The sequence below is a fragment of the Sinocyclocheilus rhinocerous genome, unplaced genomic scaffold, assembly GCF_001515625.1.
Source record: "Sinocyclocheilus rhinocerous isolate Xijiao unplaced genomic scaffold, SAMN03320098_v1.1 scaffold1724, whole genome shotgun sequence".
Taxonomy (NCBI): domain Eukaryota; kingdom Metazoa; phylum Chordata; class Actinopteri; order Cypriniformes; family Cyprinidae; genus Sinocyclocheilus; species Sinocyclocheilus rhinocerous.
Window position 1 is genome coordinate 495,841 of NW_015626034.1, and position 18,127 is coordinate 513,967.

Sequence of the window (18,127 nt, forward strand, 5' to 3'; positions counted from 1 at the left end):
CTTTGCGTGACGCTAATCTGCGGTGATTGGTCCGATTGGTCTCATTTTCATTTCATCTTGCCTTTAATGCCTGATAAAGCATCGTTTGTGAGCGCAGTGCTGCTTTGTGTACACCTTACCGGGGAAACCGCTATTTTTACCGCTCCTAAAGCGGCACCTAGTGGCACAGAATAAATTTGGGCGGGCAATATGCTAATGTTTCATGTTGACGTCAACATGAAAAGGCTTGGGATTAGTTTTAAAAACGGCTTGTTTCAATGATTCAGAGTCGACTCTTTTTTTTTGAAAGACAATAACTTTATACACAGAGATTTAATTTAATTTAATATACTTTCAGATTTAAAACTTTGCAGGATGTGTTCATTCACTTAGAGCTGTGTTACACACTGCATGAAATGTAATTTTAAAAAAATCCATAATAGGGGCACTTTAAATTTTTTTTAAATATATTTCATATTATCATCTTATTCACTGAAGAAGTCCTGAATCAGACATCACTAAAACTAATCCAAATTTGTGTCTGTTTACCACACAAATTTACTGTACGACTTCAGATTTATAGAATATAGTCATATGGACCACTTTTGTTATGCTTTTATTGTGATGTTTTATTGTATAACAGGTAGTAAATAATGACAAAATTTAGCATTTTTTGTTAATGGTCCATCCATGGGCATCCTGTCCAACACATGTGGATACTCACTGTTGTTTGATGCCAATAAACTGGAGTGAGCATCTCTGTAATAACTTTATACACAGAGATTTAATGTAATTTAATATACTTTCAGATTTAAAACTTTGCAGGATGTGTTCATTCACTTAGAGCTGTGTTACACACTGCATGAAATGTAATTTAAAAAAAATCCATAATAGGGGCACTTTAAATTTTTTTAAAATATATTTCATATTATCATCTTATTCACTGAAGAAGTCCTGAATCAGACATCACTAAAACTAATCCAAATTTGTGTCTGTTTACCACACAAATTTACTGTACGACTTCAGATTTATAGAATATAGTCATATGGACCACTTTTGTTATGCTTTTATTGTGATGTTTTATTGTATAACAGGTAGTAAATAATGACAAAATTTAGCATTTTTTGTTAATGGTCCATCCATGGGCATCCTGTCCAACACATGTGGATACTCACTGTTGTTTGATGCCAATAAACTGGAGTGAGCATCTCTGTCATATCTCTGCATCTCTCTCTGCTGCTGTCTGAAACTAAGCCAAAGGTGGGAATAAACAAGTAAATAAAATCATTTAAATCTGTGAAAGCATATTTAGCATTTTCATAATATGATTAAGTTACAACAAAGTAGCCTATATGCCATGTCAGTATGTAAGATTTTTTTTTAATGTTTTTGAAAAAGGTCTATTATGTCTATTATGTTATTTGCAGTGGCCTTGAGACAAGTTTTTAAGGAAACGAAGAACAGAATTTATTTAAAATAGAAATCTTTTGTAAGTTTATAAATGTATTTCCTGTCAGTTTGCCATCTTTACTGTGTCACTATCAATTCACTGCATCCTTGTTAAATAAAGTTATGTTTATTTTTTTTTAAAAACTGATGCCAGACCATAAGTGTATTGTACAACACAAACCTGCGTTTTCCTCTTTCTTGTGCTTTATCTTGTAGTTCTTCGTCCTCAGTGATGAAGGGACCATATTTACTGTGTCACTATCAATTCACTGCATCCTTGTTAAATAAGGTTATAAGTTTATAAAAAAAAAAAAACTGATGCCAGAACATAAGTGTATTGTACAACACAAACCTGCGTTTTCCTCTTTCTTGTGCTTTATCTTGTAGTTCTTCATCCTCAGTGATGAAGGGGTCATCTAGTCGAGCAGGTCCACTAGGCCTTGCATCAGAACGTTTCATAGCTAGATGCTTTTCATGGACCACAATCTCAAACAACTCTCTGTATTTCTCACAGCAGAAGTCCTGAAGTCCAATTAGACGATCATAAACTCAAGGGGAAAAAAAGTGCTGAAGCAGTAAGTGTTAGTGTCAGCTGCATTCTTTCTCAAGAGACGAACCTCTCGTGTCTCTGCATAAACCGGATCCAGAGGCGGCCAAGCTCTCGAACCACAGAACTGACAGCATATTGGAGAGTCCAGTTGCTGTTGGGGCTGGGTAAAAACAACAGTGTTGGGGGTAACGCATTACAAGTAACGCGAGTTACATAAGTCCATAAAAAGTAACTAAGTAACATAATTTGTTACTTTTTTATGGAGTAACGCAATATTGAAATGCATTACTTTTAAAAGTAACTTTCCCCAACACTGAAAAACAAGTTATTTATTTTGATAAAAATCAACAATTTTATAAATGTTACACTTTTACCATGGCAGTGACCAAATGAATGGCTACCTGAGGACTGTACGTCCTTTCCTGGGACTCTCTTTTGTATCTTAGAAGTCCTGGAAGCCCATGACAGAGATCTGGTGAGGATTCCAACGTCTGAAAATACTCCTGCTCCATCTGCTGGACAGTACAGAAAACAGTGTGGCAAGACCATAAGGGTGAACAGGTTAAGAGAAAAGGCATTCATTTTTTTAAACACTAAAAGCAGAACCTGTATTCTTGTTGTACTTAAATTTGGTACACTGTAAAAAAAAAAAAATTGTAAATACAGATTATTGGAGTATGTTTTAGAAAATAAGTACTATTTCAGTCTTTATACTTCAAAATGTCATGTTTAATTCAATGTTATATGCAGTTTTTTTATCATTATAAAATTTACCAGCAATTTCTGAGTGAAAACTGTTTCAAACTCTGCACCATTATTTATTTATTTATTTTATTTTTTCAGTTTAAGTGATATCCGTATAAAAAGATTAAAAAGTACAAGTTTCCACAATGTAATATGTCTGGAAATATCATAAATGGTTCTTACAAAATCGATATAATTTAGGAGTGTTCCAATCTCTGAATCCATCACTGCCAAATCAGCATCTGACAAAGTGAAAAACAACATTAATATAGATGTAATTCTTAGAACTGCTATAGTATTTTCTGTGATACACATCAGGTCGTATTATTTTCATTTTAGTTAGGTGCCCTAAAATCAGAATATCATTAAATCGCTCAATCATATCACACTGAGTTATAAAAAAAAGTTTAAGAACTTAAAAAAAAACAACACAAAATCTTAATGTTTCTGCCAAACAACTTACACACTAAATTCAAAACAAATTCTGCAAAAGATGACGAATTGATATGCTCACCTTGCTGAAAAGTTCTCTTTTGATTTTCCATATCACACAGGTATTCCTGGGAGCGTATATGTTCACTATTCCAATGATCCAGATTATATTTTACCTGCAGTTTCTTATATATCACACTTTTTTTTCTCCTTGAGTAGAGAAAATATATGAGTATATGAGATATTTTTATTCCTCTGTCACACTTTATCTTCTGAATAATGGTCAAACCTATGAGGTGAAGAATGTTTAGACTCAGCTGGATTGTTCCACAGCAGTGCATTGAAGGTATGTGTGTGTTGATGGTATCCATGGAAATTTGAGAGCTCTTAGGGGAGTCGTCCAGCCTGTATCAAACGCTGTGGGAGACCGTATAGTGTTCAGGCAGACCTGAGTGTCAAAACAGAAGCACACTGTTGCACTTGTGTCTTGGTATAAATCTTTACACAGCTAGTATGTTTGTAAATAATTCAATGTTTTCTCTCACTATATGTTTGTACTGTATTTGTTTGAGTTGTATGTACCTAAATTAAATGTCCATCACAGAATTTTAACAAGTTCAGCACATAATTTGAGATGCTGTGAAAATTGTGTGTGCGCTTGTGTGAGTGTGTGAGTGTTTGTGTATACACACACACACACACACAGTGCTGGTAACTGATTACATGTAATCTGGACATGTAATCAGATAATCAGATTCCAAAAATTAAGTACTTGTAGATTACATTACATTTTAAAATGCTCATTAACAGATTACTCTTTTATAGATTACATGATTACATATTTTTCACACAATGGCAGTAAATTATTCATAATTTCATTTGCCCTAATTCTTTTTTCTCTCTTAAATTGTATTGCTTTTATACAAGCCTTTGTAAAAAGAATGGTTAGCACTTTTATTTGTAAGGTAACAACCTCGACAGCTGTGCTGAATTAATGTTCAGTGTTTGTCATGTGACAACACTTTAACATACTACTCTGAAACACTTGTTACTTATTGTATAGACTACTGTTTCACACACTATTCTTTAAAAAACAGTATGCACTGTGTACTGGGCAGTAAGCAGTAGGAAAGCATGCCATTTCAAACACAGCCTAGGAAACCGCAGACCAGACAATAGCTATGTCCCAATGTGAAGTGTGCGGACTCCGAAGTGCGTTTTTGAAGTGCGATTGCAGGATGCACCCTCCGAAGACCGCATTCCAAGGCCGATTGTGTCACCGCAGCGCGACGAAGACTGACGTAATTCGAAAGCGACTTCAAAATGAAGTGTACATCTGATGGACACTTCGCACCCTACCATATCCCAGAATCACTTGCGCTAGGGTGACCATACGTGCCATTTTCCCAGGACGGGTCCTGGCCAGGATTTCTATATTGCCTAAAATATCTAGGTTTTGGCTTTGTTTGCGTGTGCAGACCGATCGGTGTATGACATCAAAGTATCATACAGACGGTTATGCTTTCGAAACGCTCTCGAGGTACTTTGATGTCAAACACTGATCGGTCTGAGCCGTGCTGCTTTTAAGTCGAACACACCTAATATGTACGCGTAATTGCATCGCTTTGACCGTAGATCCCACCTTCTCACACGCCATGATTGGTCCATTATGTACAATGCTTGCATGTTATTGGTCAAACTACTTTTCGATCATTACCTTCAGCAAGCATGAAAACAGGAAAACAAAGCCAAAACAAATCCTGGCCAGGACGCGTCCTGGGAAAATGGCACGTATGGTCACCCTAACTTGCGCACAGATGACGATGGAATTTATATTCAAAGAACATGAGGATGTTCTCTGGGGGAATTCACATTGAAATGTAAGTATTGTGTTTTCATTTACTCAAATACCTATCGAAACAAGTGTTAAAAGCCAGGAGGTGTGTCCCAAATTGCATACTTGTGCACTATTCTACGACGTTTTGTAGTATAAATAGTGCGAGTAGTGCGTTCACACTGAAAATTCCAAAAGGAAAAAGTGCACTTTAAATATCCGGATGATGCACTTAAATAACCGAAAAAAATGAAGTGTGGAATGTTGGACACTTCATGAACTCAATTGTCGCAGCTTTAATTGTGTACCGAGGGGGGAGGGGCTATGAGACTCTGATTATGAATGACAAAATAACCTTATATAATTCCTACTATACATGGTTAAGTACATAGTGCATAAGTATATAGTGTATAAGTGCATATAGCGTGTCATTTGGGACGCAGCTAGGGTTTTTTACACAAAGCCCCGCATTCCAAGGCCGATTGTGTCACCGCAGCGCGACGAAGACTGACGTAATTCGAAAGCGACTTCAAAATGAAGTGTACATCTGATGGACACTTCGCACCCTACCATATCCCAGTCGAAACAAGTGTTAAAAGCCAGGAGGTGTGTCCCAAATTGCATACTTGTGCACTATTCTACGACGTTTTGTAGTATAAATAGTGCGAGTAGTGCGTTCACACTGAAAATTCCAAAAGGAAAAAGTGCACTTTAAATATCCGGATGATGCACTTAAATAACCGAAAAAAATGAAGTGTGGAATGTTGGACACTTCATGAACTCAATTGTCGCAGCTTTAATTGTGTACCGAGGGGGGAGGGGCTATGAGACTCTGATTATGAATGACAAAATAACCTTATATAATTCCTACTATACATGGTTAAGTACATAGTGCATAAGTATATAGTGTATAAGTGCATATAGCGTGTCATTTGGGACGCAGCTAGGGTTTTTTACACAAAGCCCACAAACAATAAGACAACCATAAGGCAATAGTCTTTCCCTTTGTTGTGTTTTTGTAGTGCTGTCATTCAAGATATGTCTACAAATGTTTTAACCAAACTTTAGCACTTAAGTATTTTGTATGCATGTGCTGCTGTGTCAAATTTTCTAATGTTAAGATTGCAAACCTGTCTTTATATTTTTCATAAGTGTTTCCATTTTCTCTTGTTTTAGGACTATTCTGGAGAAAATGAGCCTGCTGGGGAAGGACTTAAAAAATACAAAGTAAGCAAGTTGATAGAGAGATTTTTGCTGAAATTCTTTGTGCTGTTGTTGTTAACAGGCATGGTTTATTTGCTCTGCCTTAGGATTGCAAGTGTCCTGGGACAGGTGAGGGAGTGAGTGGAAGCTGGTGGAGCTACTCAGGGAGGACATCAAACTCCAGAGAGAGACAGAGGAGAGAACGGAGAGACCGTTTTCTCTTCTTGAAAGAATGGTTAACAAATAAATGATTTATTAGCCAAGAGAAAACAGTGGACAAATGGGTACAGTACAATTTTTCAATATTTTTTTTTTTTTTTTAAATGTCATATTGGAAATGGCTACAAATGCATGAGTGTTGGAATTTCACATTGGCAATGAAACAACCCGATTTCTGTAGTTTATTTTTGTGATGCACGTTAAAAAATGAAATGAATAAGTTGTATACATCATTCATTTTTGTAGAGTAATTTATTTGTTGAGTACTTTCTGTACATTTTGCTTTATTGTTTTGGATATTCACATGTGTAAATAAAAGTAGTGATTATGTACATTGTTAATTTTTTAATGCAGCTTATAATTTTTTCACAAAACATTCTTCTATACGTTTACTTTTTGTCCTGTAAATATTTTTTTTTTACACATTAAAACAAATTGTTCTATATATTACTGAAAGTACTTTTACAACTATTTACTAGATAGCTTAGGTTTAACATCAGAAAAACAACATCAATATTGAGCCCTGCCCTGCCTCCAGGTCTTCTCGGGTCTTCGGGAGGTTAATTACTTGGTGGTGAATGGCCACCACCTCCTCAGCGACTCGGAGGACAGTGGAACGAGGCATGTCAAACACTCTGGAGACCACTCTGTATGATGTACCACTGGCCAGACAGAAAAGAAACACCAGGGTCTGGATCGTGGCACCTCATCCGTGTTGCCGTTCACTTCTCAGAAGATCCAGCAGCACTGTCAGGGCCTCCCTGCTCAGCCAAAAACAGTTTAAAAAAAACCTGTCCAGCACTGACACATTCAGCTTTATCCTGCAGGGGTCTGGTTTGATTTAGGGAAAGAAGGAAAAGAGAAATTGTTTAGAGTGGTGACAAAGTAATTAGTAGAAGAAATATTGAGGTACTTTAGTAAATTACTTTTAGTAACTACTAATACCACATTGGGGAAAAACTACTAGTCATATTTAAAACCTTAGTTAAAAGGATAGGATAGAAATTCCAAATCTGGAACAACTTGAGGGTGAGTAAATGATTACAGAATTTTCATTTTTGGGTGAACTATCCTTTAAGTGAAAGTATTAGGCTATCTTGCATAATCTAATGTAGGCTACTTAAGGTATTGAGAGTAAAAGTAAAGATATTCAGTATTGTTCTGAAAAAGAATTCGTCAGGATGGTTTTGCATTAATATTACTGCTGCACTACTGTGTATATGTTACATTGTACTTCTGAATATGTTCAAGGTTGTTACATTTAAAATAGCCTACTTCATATACTGTTGGGCAGTTTAATCTACAACAGGGGTGCCCAACCCTGCTCCTGGCGATCGACTGTCCTGCAAAGTTCAGCTCCAACCCTAATCAAACACACCTGAAGCAACTAATTAGGGTCTTCAGGATCACTTAAAAATTAAAGGCAGGTGTCTTTGATTAGAGTTGGAGCTAAACTTTGCAGGACAGTCGGTCGCCAGGAGCAGGGTTGGGCACCCCTGATCTACAACAATGCATCAAAAGACCATATTTTTATAGTGCTGCTGTGCTGTGAGAAAAAAACCCATAGTAACCTACTTAACATTTGTACTGAATACTTAACGAATGTGCTTCGTTACAGTCCACCACTGGTCATTTTGAAAATGAAACTATAACATTTATTGTCAGAATATTAACGAAGTGTTGCTAACTACAGCTGCAACCCATATCAAAGGCTGCATCCGAAGGACTCGGACCGGTGTTACGAGATTTTCGGTTTCCGAGATTTTCTGTTTCAGTGGGCGGAGCATATATTTCCCATGAGCTGATTCGTTACATATCATATCAAAACAAGCACAAGCACACTTTTTTTTTGACATGAAATTAGTTTCTTATTCCATTCCATTAAATGCAGTGAAGTATTTGTTTTCTCATAGCTGTTGTATTTAAATGAAAACAACTAACAACAGACACAGTTTTAAAGCATTGCTACAGCACAACGAACTGAAATCAAAGTAATTTACAACTAAGTGTGCTGAAGGTCTGCAATCATTCAGTCAGTGACGACTGCACAAACCGTGCAAACTAATGAAAACATTATAAACTGTTACAAAATGATGAACAAATGTAGTTTAGGCATAGGTTTGTGCAACGCTGTAAAATATTTACCTTTTTAAAAATATCCCATTAAACCTGCCGAGATACAAAGAGCGTGAACTGAAATTCTCAGTTCCACTTGGTTCCACGCGCATGTCCGGGAAACTCATGAATATTCATGTTGGCTCCGCCCACTGAAACCGAAAATCTCGGAAACCGAAAATCTCGTAACACCGGCCATACAGAGCACTGTTCAGCTGTCACAGCTGCCGCTGATCATTGAGCTGAACAATGCATAATTTGTTTTTATTTATTCAAAGTTTTATTTTTATGGTTACATAACTGCCTAAAATCAGGGCTGCAAACCTTTCTAAATATGTTCACCATGGTCATGACAATAAACTATTATAAAATCGTACCTTGGTAACATATCAGTCAGCATTCGAACTGCTATATATGTATGTGCATGATTTTGTATTTTTTCATATGTATCATTCATTACATTATTCAAGTCAGTTCAAACGCAATGCCTGCATTTAAAGTTGTAATCTGGCAAGGACGCAGCAAAACAATATAACTTACCTGGCCACGGTCTTGGCTAAGCCTGAGGTACCCCAGGGGTGAAGCATTCCTCCAGTACAATATAAAATATTAAAACAAATATGAGCAATGCTGGCTCCAGAACTTTTTTTAATGACTAAACCTGTCAGGGTGGCAGCTGTGCCCTCGCATCGTTGCTATGCGATGAAGCGGCAATCAGAAACATCTGCTGGCCAATTAGGAAATCCTGCAAAGGTGGAGAGTCTCATGCACTTCAAAGGGTCCTTTGTGCACTTCGGAGACCGCGAACAAGTGATTTGCCTTTAAATCACGCGTTAATTTATGGAACTAGTGCTTAAAGCAGCGCGGTACCGCACGGTATTTAATAGACGCTTCACGACTCACGAGCATACGCTACAATGGCGTCTTGGAAAATAAGGAGAAGGTTGTTAATTATACTAAGTTCTTTCACATGCATTACTTTAATACACTGCAGAAGTCTGCAACAGTTTTCTGGAACCGAAAAAACGAACGATGAAGGTGGCGACGATATTTCAGAACAATTTATGTCCGACCACAATTTTGTGCCCTTAGCTGATTTTGACCATCTTAGTTACGATGCTGGAGTTTCAGGTATGTAATTAATGCTTGTTTTAATATTGGTATATAAATACGTAAGTTTTGTCCATTTGAATGCACGAGAATTATAAATTATAATTTTTAAAAAATATATAGGTCTTCAGAAGAAATCATTAATTAAAGGGCAACTACTCGGTTCTTCTGAAGCAGCCTGGGATGCCATGTCTCCAAATTTGAGGTGTGGCGACGATCTTATGAAGTTAAAACTCAGTGGTCCAGAAGTAGCAAATGTTGAACTCTGTCGAGGTAACCTGTACATTCATTATGCATTCGTTTACTAAAGAGTTTGATATAAATATGGTATCTTAGAGTTGTACTAATTTGCTTGTCCCACCTAGACTTTACATGCATCAATAAAAAATAGAACTCCATATGGTTTTCTAATAGTCCTTATACCTTTATTTATGTCACAGGTAATGGGGTGCCTGTTCCTCTCACTCAGTTGCCACCTCACTGTGGACACACCACACTCACTTATGGAGGTCTTGTTTATGCTACTCCCTATGATGGATGTGGTGTTGTGCAACAGGTATTGCTTTCTCCGTTCCATTTAGCATGAAAACAGAGTAATGTAGACCAACCTGGATGTTCATGATGTCTTTCAGGAAGGGTATTATGTGATGCAGATACAGTGGCAGGGAAACTCAGCAGACCTTTCTTGTCCTATGACCTCTACCACTGCAGATGAAACCTTCCTGGGACCTCATCCTCCTGAATATCTGCACATTCTGCTGCCTCCCTTTTCTCCTGAAACACCAAGTCCAGAAGCACCTGCAATGCCACAAGCGTCTGATACTGTAACATTGAAACCATCACCTCCTTGGTACCCTCAAGTATATCCGCAAGGGTTTTGGCCTTTCCCTCATTATCTTTATCCTGGAAGGGTTTATTCCATAGCTAAGCAAACAGAGAAACCTGTTACAACTACCCTAGTTGCCAAAGCACCAACTGAAGAGCCTCAACCTCCCAAATACCCCCAGATGTCTTGGCCACACTACTACCACCCTGATTACCTCTATCATGGCAGACCAAAGCCCGCTGAGAAACCTGTCACTATCCTGGTTACCCTTATGGTGACCCAAAACCCACTTTGAAACCTATTCCATCTGATGGCTCTAACACTGAATCGGATCCCCAAGTACCAGCTGAAAAGCCTCAACCTCCCAAATACCCCCAGATGTCTTGGTCTTATCACTATCCTGGTTACCCTTATGGTGACCCAAAACCCACTTTGAAGCCTGTTCCAGCTGATGGCTCTAACACTGAATCGGATCCCCAAGTACCAGCTGAAAAGCCTCAACCTCCCAAATACCCCCAGATGTCTTGGCCTTATCACTATCCTGGTTACCCTTATGGTGACCCAAAACCCACTTTGAAGCCTGTTCCAGCTGATGGCTCTAACACTGAATCGGATCCCCAAGTACCAGCTGAAAAGCCTCAACCTCCCAAATACCCCCAGATGTCTTGGCCTTATCACTATCCTGGTTACCCTTATGGTGACCCAAAACCCAATTTGAAACCTGTTCCAGCTGATGGCTCTAACACTGAATCGGATCCCCAAGCACTACCTGAAAAGCCTCAAACTCCCAAATACCCCCAGATGTCTTGGCCACACTACTACCACCCTGATTACCTCTATCATGGCAGACCAAAGCCCGCTGAGAAACCTGTTCCAGCTGATGGCTCTAACACTGAATCCGATCCCCAAGCACCAGCTGAAAAGCCTCAACCTCCCAAATACGCCCAGATGTCTTGGCCTTATTACTATCCTGGTTACCCTTATGGCGACCCAAAACCCACTTTGAAACCTGTTCCAGCTGATGGCTCTAACACTGAATCGGATCCCCAAGTACCAGCTGAAAAGCCTCAACCTCCCAAATACCCCCAGATGTCTTGGCCTTATTACTACCCTCATGACCCTGTCAGGCCAAAGCCCACAGAGAAACCAGCTTCAGCCACCCCCACTGCTCGCCCATCAGGCTCGCCAGCAGCAACCCAGACGCGGCAGCCCCCAGGATACCCTGGAAGTCTATTCCCTCAGTATAGCTATTACCCTGATTATCCTTCCTATTTGCAAGCGTTTTATCCACAATACCCAGTTCAGCCTCCCAAAACTCCTACTGCACCGCCTATAACCACCACTCCTCAACCCTGTACTACAACTGCAGCTGCTGAATGCAAACCCTCTGCCAACCAGCCTCCCAATGTGCCACCCCAGCTATGTATACCTCCCAGTTCTGTACTTTATGAAAAAAACCCTTTCATGCTTCAATTTGTGGACTTTTCGCATCCCAACTCTTTCCCATGAAGTTTTGTTATGAGGACTGAGGCCAGATACTTAGAATTACGCTGGTAATGTGCTGCATGTGGCTTTGAAAAAGATTGCCTCCTGATTTAATGCTAATACTGCAGAGTGATTCCTGCTCATGAACATGCTGGTTTGTGCATAATTTTGTCCTAATTGTCTCAAACCATTCAATAAATCAAATATGATCAAATGCCCGTGTCTTTTTTTTTTTTTTTTTTTTTTTTAATCCAAGGTGATTTAAGCCTTTGTGTTTAAATAAGACTCTAAGGTACCTGCTGGTAGAGAACACGCCACAGTGGGGAAATGGTTTGTGAGATTGGAACATCTAGTATGAAACTGATGCCAAAACCCGGATCTAGTTCACTGCCTCTTTAGTGCATGAGTTTCATTGTGAGATGCTTGTGCTCCTCCTTAGCATGCTTGCACACGCACTCCCTCCTCCCCCCTCCTTTCATGTGTGTGATGCTGGTCTCAAGGGTGTAGCTCAGACACTGCAGTAGAAGGCAGGGCTTGGCTGCTGCACTATACAATGCGCTGAAAGATGGTGCACCAGGAGAAATGTGTTTACCAGGTAAGATAGGTCAATATATCTTATGTAGCATTAGTGTTGTGGCATCGGTGTGCCTTTTATGAGTGTGTGTAAATGTATTGTTCATATTTACAAAGTTGTTGCTTGTTAGGTGGCTTTCAGATTTTTATTTCAATTTGTGATGCTAAGAAATAAGTTACACACTGAGTGATGGATGTTAAAATACTTGTAGATTTAGTTCAACGATAACTGAAAAAAAAGGTGCTGCTTGAATTGGAACTAATTCAACCCATCGCACACAAGGTCATATTTTTTTGTTTGTATAGATGGCTGCTTTTGCTTGAAGTGGCAACATCTCCCACTAATGAAAGCAATTGAATCTAGCTGTTACTGTTTTTCAGATTGTACCGGAAAGCTGGTTTACAGATTGCTAATATTACATCACAAGCAGAGCTATTGATGTTTTTCAATTGCCTTTGTAATTTTTGAGTGCTTCATGAATCAGCCTCTCTTCTACTCTGTGCGTCCCTTTATCTAAATGTTCATCTCAGTGAAAATGCAACCTGAGAAAAATATTTCCATAGATCTAGTAAAGGAAAGTTATTGACTTTCACAATAGTAGGCCTTATAATTATTCCAGTGTTGAGTTCAAATAATTTTTTTTTTTTTTTTGTATTAGTCATTCAGCACCAGAAGGCAACTGTGTTGCCATGGCAATGAACTGAGTGTAATATGAAGATCTTAGAGAACATGTTATTCTTGCCAATATAGCATAATCGGGAATAGTCACGCAGTTCTGTATTTACCCATCTAACAGAGAACATTATCAGAACTTTGGCTAGTGTTCTGGTCAAACTGGAAATTAATAGAATGTTTGTTCAAAGTTACCCGGCTTTAATACTGTTCTCAAAATGTTAGCACAAAAACATGTATACATAGTTTGTGGAACTTTTTCCAGAAATGTTTTAGTTGGATGTTTGTGTAACATTAAAAATATTTTTTTCCGGTCTCAGAATGTTCAGAAAACATATCAAAAGTGACATTCCCATAATGTTTGCAAAATGCTAAAATGGCATAACTAAGAATTTTTTTTTTTTAAGTTTTCGGAGAACATTTAGAAATTACGTTTTTATAGCTTAACTGGAATGTTATCAAAAGCCTGAGCTCTTCCTTCACGTGTACTGCCTCGGGGTCCCTCTGCGTTTTTCTCTTCGTCTCTGTAATTGGCCGTTTATTGAGGCAGCGGTGATTTCGCCACATGCACAAAATCAGAATTTATATCATACATTCCAATTCCAATCCACACTCTCTCTTTTCCCACAGCGATACCTTCATGCCCTTCAAATCCAGCACGTTATTTAAACTCTGTCACGAGCATTGAGTAGCCGTAGCTGTATGATAGTGGATGACATCTATTTTAAAATACCACATCAAATATTCCTGGATGCGAGGTCTTCTGTGGCCTACTACATGCTGAGCGTTCTCTTCATTTATTGAAGTCGACTGTGTTTTCGTCAGGCCCAGAGGAATGAGAGAGAGTCCATTAGGCAGAAGCTGGCCCTTGGCAGTTTCTATGACGACGGACCGGTTACCTTTACTGGCTGCAGCAAGAGCAGCAAAAACTGCCTGTCCTCACGGTCAGTGTGCGCTTGTGTTCAGTGGGTTGGTGGTGTGTCTTATGTAATGTTTGTTTTTGTTTTTTTAGTAATCGACTGGAATGTCACTGTATACACTACTGGTCAAAGGTTTGGAATAATTGCGATATTTTTTATTGTTTTTGAAAGTCTCATGCTCACCAAGGCTATATTTACTTAATTAAAAACACAGTAAAAGCTGGAATATTGAGAAATATTATTGCAATTTAGAATGATTGTTTTCTATATATATATATATATATATATATAATTTACTCTGAATTAAACTGAATTCTCATCAGCCATTACTCCAGTCGTCAGTGTCACATGATCCTTCAGAAATCATTCTAATATGCTGATTTGGAGCTCAATTATTATTAATACTCCGTTATTAATAATGTCAATTTTATATTATAATTTTTTGGAAATCATGATAAAAAGCAATTCAGGACTTTATGATATAGATATATAGAAAATTCGAAAGAACAGCATTTGTTTCAAATAGAAATCTTTTGTAACATTAGGCTATAATTGTCTTTATTGTCACTTTTCAACTATTTATTTTTTATGGCTTTTGAATGCTAAGTGTATAACGGTTCGCACAAAAATATTAAGCACCAAAAACTGAAAATTCAGCTTTGCCATCACAGAAATAAATTAGATTTTAAAATATATTCATTAAAAAAAATTTAAAAAATTAAATTAAAAACAGGTTAAATTGTAATAATATTTTTTCATAATATTACTGTTTTTACAGTATTTTTGATTAAATGAATGCAGTTGTTTTTCAACAACATTAAAAATCTTAATTATGCCAAACTGATAAAATAAAAATGCCATGAGGCATATTGAGGGCTCAGAATTATCTCATTTTAATCATTGCATACCAAATATATAATTTGTTTTCAGCATATAATTCATGTTAACTTGAGTAGTCAACCCCATTTCTCACTTGACATCTGAGTCTACTTTGTTTCCACTGTTTGAGCAAACAAATGTTTGACAGAAAAAAGAAAAAAAATCTTATTTTGTGGCTATTTTAGTCCGCTGTATTTATTGTTTAATGTTTGGAGCACTTTGGGAAGGAAGAAATCGTGTCTGTCGACTTGACACATTTTCTCAAGAATAACACGGGGAGGAAATGTAGACAGTGCTGATGTAGAGAGGCAAAAATGTTGTAGAGAGTGAAAATATCAGCAATCAATCTGCAAAATAACGTTTCTGCAAGAATCCGCTCCTTGAGAGATCAGTGTTTGTAGTTGTCATTTATGCAGTTATTTATATTATCCCTTAGTTTTATAAACATTTCCATTAACCCTAAAACACAATGCAATGAAGTGCAAAATTCAAAATACGGGTAAAACGTCTGTTTAAATAAATATTTACTTACTTATTTACTTGGTGTACCTATGTGTGGTCCAAGCAAAAAGTGAATGCTATGTTTTTTTTTCAGGATTATTTTTATTCATCGTTGTTCTGCCTTTAAACTGAATGTAAAGAACAAACGAGAGAATATGACATTTAAACAGAGTCTGGAATGCTGACTCAAAGAATGAAAAATAAATAGACCTACATGACAAATAAATATGCCTGGTATAGTGCTCATTTTGTTTCTTTATATTGAATCTTTCCTAAACATTTATTAGCATAGTTACTGTATATAATTATTATTTTTAGTTCTTTCTCTTAATAAAGACAGAAACCTCTTACCATTTATCACTCATTTTATATTAGGACATTTTATTGCATCACAAATCCATGGACTGGCCATGTTTGTTGGTGTAGCTGCTGCTTTTCTGTGTCTTTTTTTGTATCGCAACTACGTTTCAACAAGGTTCCTAGAAAGCTAAAGGAAAGTCCAATGAGCATTAAAATTTAGGTGCATACAGTATTTTCCCACACAACACTCCACAGAGTATATTTCACAGAGTAATTTTCCACAGCATTTACCCTTATCTATACAAGAGATACCACAGAACCAGGTTCATACCAATCTACAGAAGTGAACTCTGACATTGAAGACATTTCTATGTACAGGCTTCACTTGAAGCTTACAGCCAGTGTTTTCATAGAATACTATTAACCACAAAATTCTACTGCAACTGAAGAGAAACTGTGGTTCACAAACTCTAAAAATAGAACTTTCACACTTTCTTTCTCTTTTCAGTATATATTATCTCATGTGTTTATTTTAGAGTTATACTGTACAGTTTACTACAAAATTATTCATGCTTTAAGACTGAAAGAAGTCTTTTTTTACCTGAAATAACACAGATTACTCCTCAAAATGCATTCTAAATGAAAAATGCATTCTAATGAAAAGCAATGAAATAAAAAGGTCAACAACAAATGGATAATTTTGAAAATAATTTAATTTAATATATTTTTTCATTGCACTCTCACTATAGGCTTCAGAATGGGGTGAATCTACAGATGTGCTTTGTGAATGACAGCAGCAGTGACAGGGACAGTGATGCAGAGGACAGCAGAACAGAGACCAGCTTGGACACCCCATTGTCACCTATGGTATAAAGCCTAGCCTTTTAATAATACATTAAACAAAGTTCTTCTACATTTTGGAACTGTGATAAAAAAATGGTGTGATTTAATTCAGCCGTTTTTGTTTCTGTCTCACTATAGAGCAAACAGAGTGCCTCTCTGTCTGACCGGGATACAGGAGAGGAAGAGCTGGACTCCGAGGATTCAGAATTCTGGCGGTTACAGCGGCGGTTGCAGGAGGAGGCCCGTGTGGCTCTGGCGTTGGCCCGGCCCATGGCCCGCATGCAGGTGGAGGTGGAGAGACAGATTCAGCTACACCGCAGGTCCCCCGTGGCAGACCTGGTCAGTCACACAAGTGTCCAAGAATAGTGCTGCGCTGGGTTATCCTCGCTGTAGTTTTCAAAAGGGCCTTCACTTCACCTCAGAGCGCTTGCTAATAAGAAAAAACACCGTACATTCAACTTCACTTAACTTTGTTCTTGTGTTATAGTTACCACATCTGCCACACATCAGTGAGAGTCTAATGAAGAGGAATCTGAGGCCTGTGGACCTGAGGGACATGAGTCTCGGTCAGTTACAGGTCATCACCAATGACCTGCACTCTCAGATACAAGGTAAAGAAAGCAGACAGAAATATTCTAAATAAGCACCTAGTTTGTAATTTAATTCTTTTCTAAGATATTCTTTTTATTCTTTATTGTTTTTGTGTCTGTGTGTATACTTAATGTAAAATATATAAATGATAAATATAAATAATAATAAAAAACAAATATATATATATATACATATACACACACACATATATATATATATATATATATATATATATATATATATATATTGATCAGGCACACTACTCTGTTTTTAAAGTCTGAGTAAATAGGTGATGAGTCGTTTTTCAACCGCTCTCAATTGATATAAAGTATTTTAATAGTTTTAAACTAATAGTTTTTTAATATCTTGTAGGTAGCACGGAAAGAAATGCTTTTAGCCAAATTGATACGTGTAAGTCTCTATCTCTTATCTGATGTTTATACGCAGATTATTTTACAGCAGAAAATGATTTTATTTGTTTTTATTTAGTAGTGACCGCCCAGCTGCTTGATGTACAAGACGGTAAAATAATTGTTTTTATAATTAAAAAATTAAACTTTTTGTTGGGATTCGTTCCTCCTTTGTCTTGCACGGATGGTCCCAGGCGTTAACGCTGAGCTACTTGTTGGATGTATTATGTTTGCTTAGTAATGCTATGTATCGATTGATCGTTTTAAATATCTACATCAGACAAATGATCTTGTTTTTATTTCTAGCGGATGTGCAGCTGATCTATGAACAGGGTTCCCAAAATGGTAAAGTAAACGTTTTATACTTTTAAAAAGTAAAACTTTTCTTTTTTTCTAATCTCATTTTGCGCGTGGGGTGTCCTCGTGGAGAGGCGTGTGTTTTTGGTTGCTAAGTACTGTTCCACTGCTTCAAATAATTACAGCTGAAAATG

At 37.3% G+C, this 18,127-nt stretch overlaps 4 protein-coding genes across 5 annotated transcripts in view; 3 read left to right on the forward strand and 1 right to left on the reverse strand.

Annotated features, from left to right (window-relative positions):
* Nucleotides 1-1,059: 1,059 nt before the first annotated feature.
* Nucleotides 1,060-3,809, reverse strand: LOC107708884 (uncharacterized). Its single transcript, XM_016513251.1, has 8 exons — nt 3,737-3,809; nt 3,444-3,602; nt 3,237-3,364; nt 2,906-2,964; nt 2,380-2,490; nt 2,046-2,138; nt 1,781-1,950; nt 1,060-1,228 (listed from the first exon to the last, which is right to left on the reverse strand). Exons 3-8 carry the CDS (start codon nt 3,265-3,267, stop codon nt 1,060-1,062), a joined length of 633 nt encoding a protein of 210 aa, XP_016368737.1. The 5' UTR covers nt 3,268-3,364; nt 3,444-3,602; nt 3,737-3,809.
* Nucleotides 3,810-9,294: 5,485 nt separating this feature from the next.
* On the forward strand, nt 9,295-10,756 carry LOC107708895 (extensin-like). Its single transcript, XM_016513261.1, has 4 exons — nt 9,295-9,656; nt 9,799-9,908; nt 10,076-10,191; nt 10,268-10,756. The coding sequence occupies exons 2-4, from the start codon at nt 9,824-9,826 to the stop codon at nt 10,754-10,756; spliced, it is 690 nt and encodes a 229-aa protein (XP_016368747.1). The 5' UTR covers nt 9,295-9,656; nt 9,799-9,823.
* Nucleotides 10,757-10,765: 9 nt separating this feature from the next.
* LOC107708635 (extensin-like) lies at nt 10,766-12,155 on the forward strand. The gene is made up of 2 exons (XM_016512919.1): nt 10,766-11,017; nt 11,306-12,155. The coding sequence occupies exons 1-2, from the start codon at nt 10,840-10,842 to the stop codon at nt 11,968-11,970; spliced, it is 843 nt and encodes a 280-aa protein (XP_016368405.1). The 5' UTR covers nt 10,766-10,839; the 3' UTR covers nt 11,971-12,155.
* A 234-nt stretch (nt 12,156-12,389) lies between these two features.
* The window catches only part of LOC107708656 (schwannomin-interacting protein 1-like), an 8,519-nt gene continuing 2,781 nt past the window's right edge, over nt 12,390-18,127 (forward strand). Inside the window, exons 1-5 of one of the 2 annotated variants that reach the window (XM_016512959.1) lie at nt 12,390-12,541; nt 14,018-14,136; nt 16,542-16,659; nt 16,774-16,920; nt 17,123-17,246. In XM_016512959.1, the coding sequence (XP_016368445.1) occupies nt 12,512-12,541; nt 14,018-14,136; nt 16,542-16,659; nt 16,774-16,920; nt 17,123-17,246 (538 nt within the window). In that variant the 5' untranslated portion in view covers nt 12,390-12,511. Of the gene's footprint in view, nt 12,542-14,017; nt 14,137-16,541; nt 16,660-16,773; nt 16,975-17,122; nt 17,247-18,127 lie in introns of both variants that reach the window. The other variant, XM_016512953.1, reaches the window with a different exon arrangement.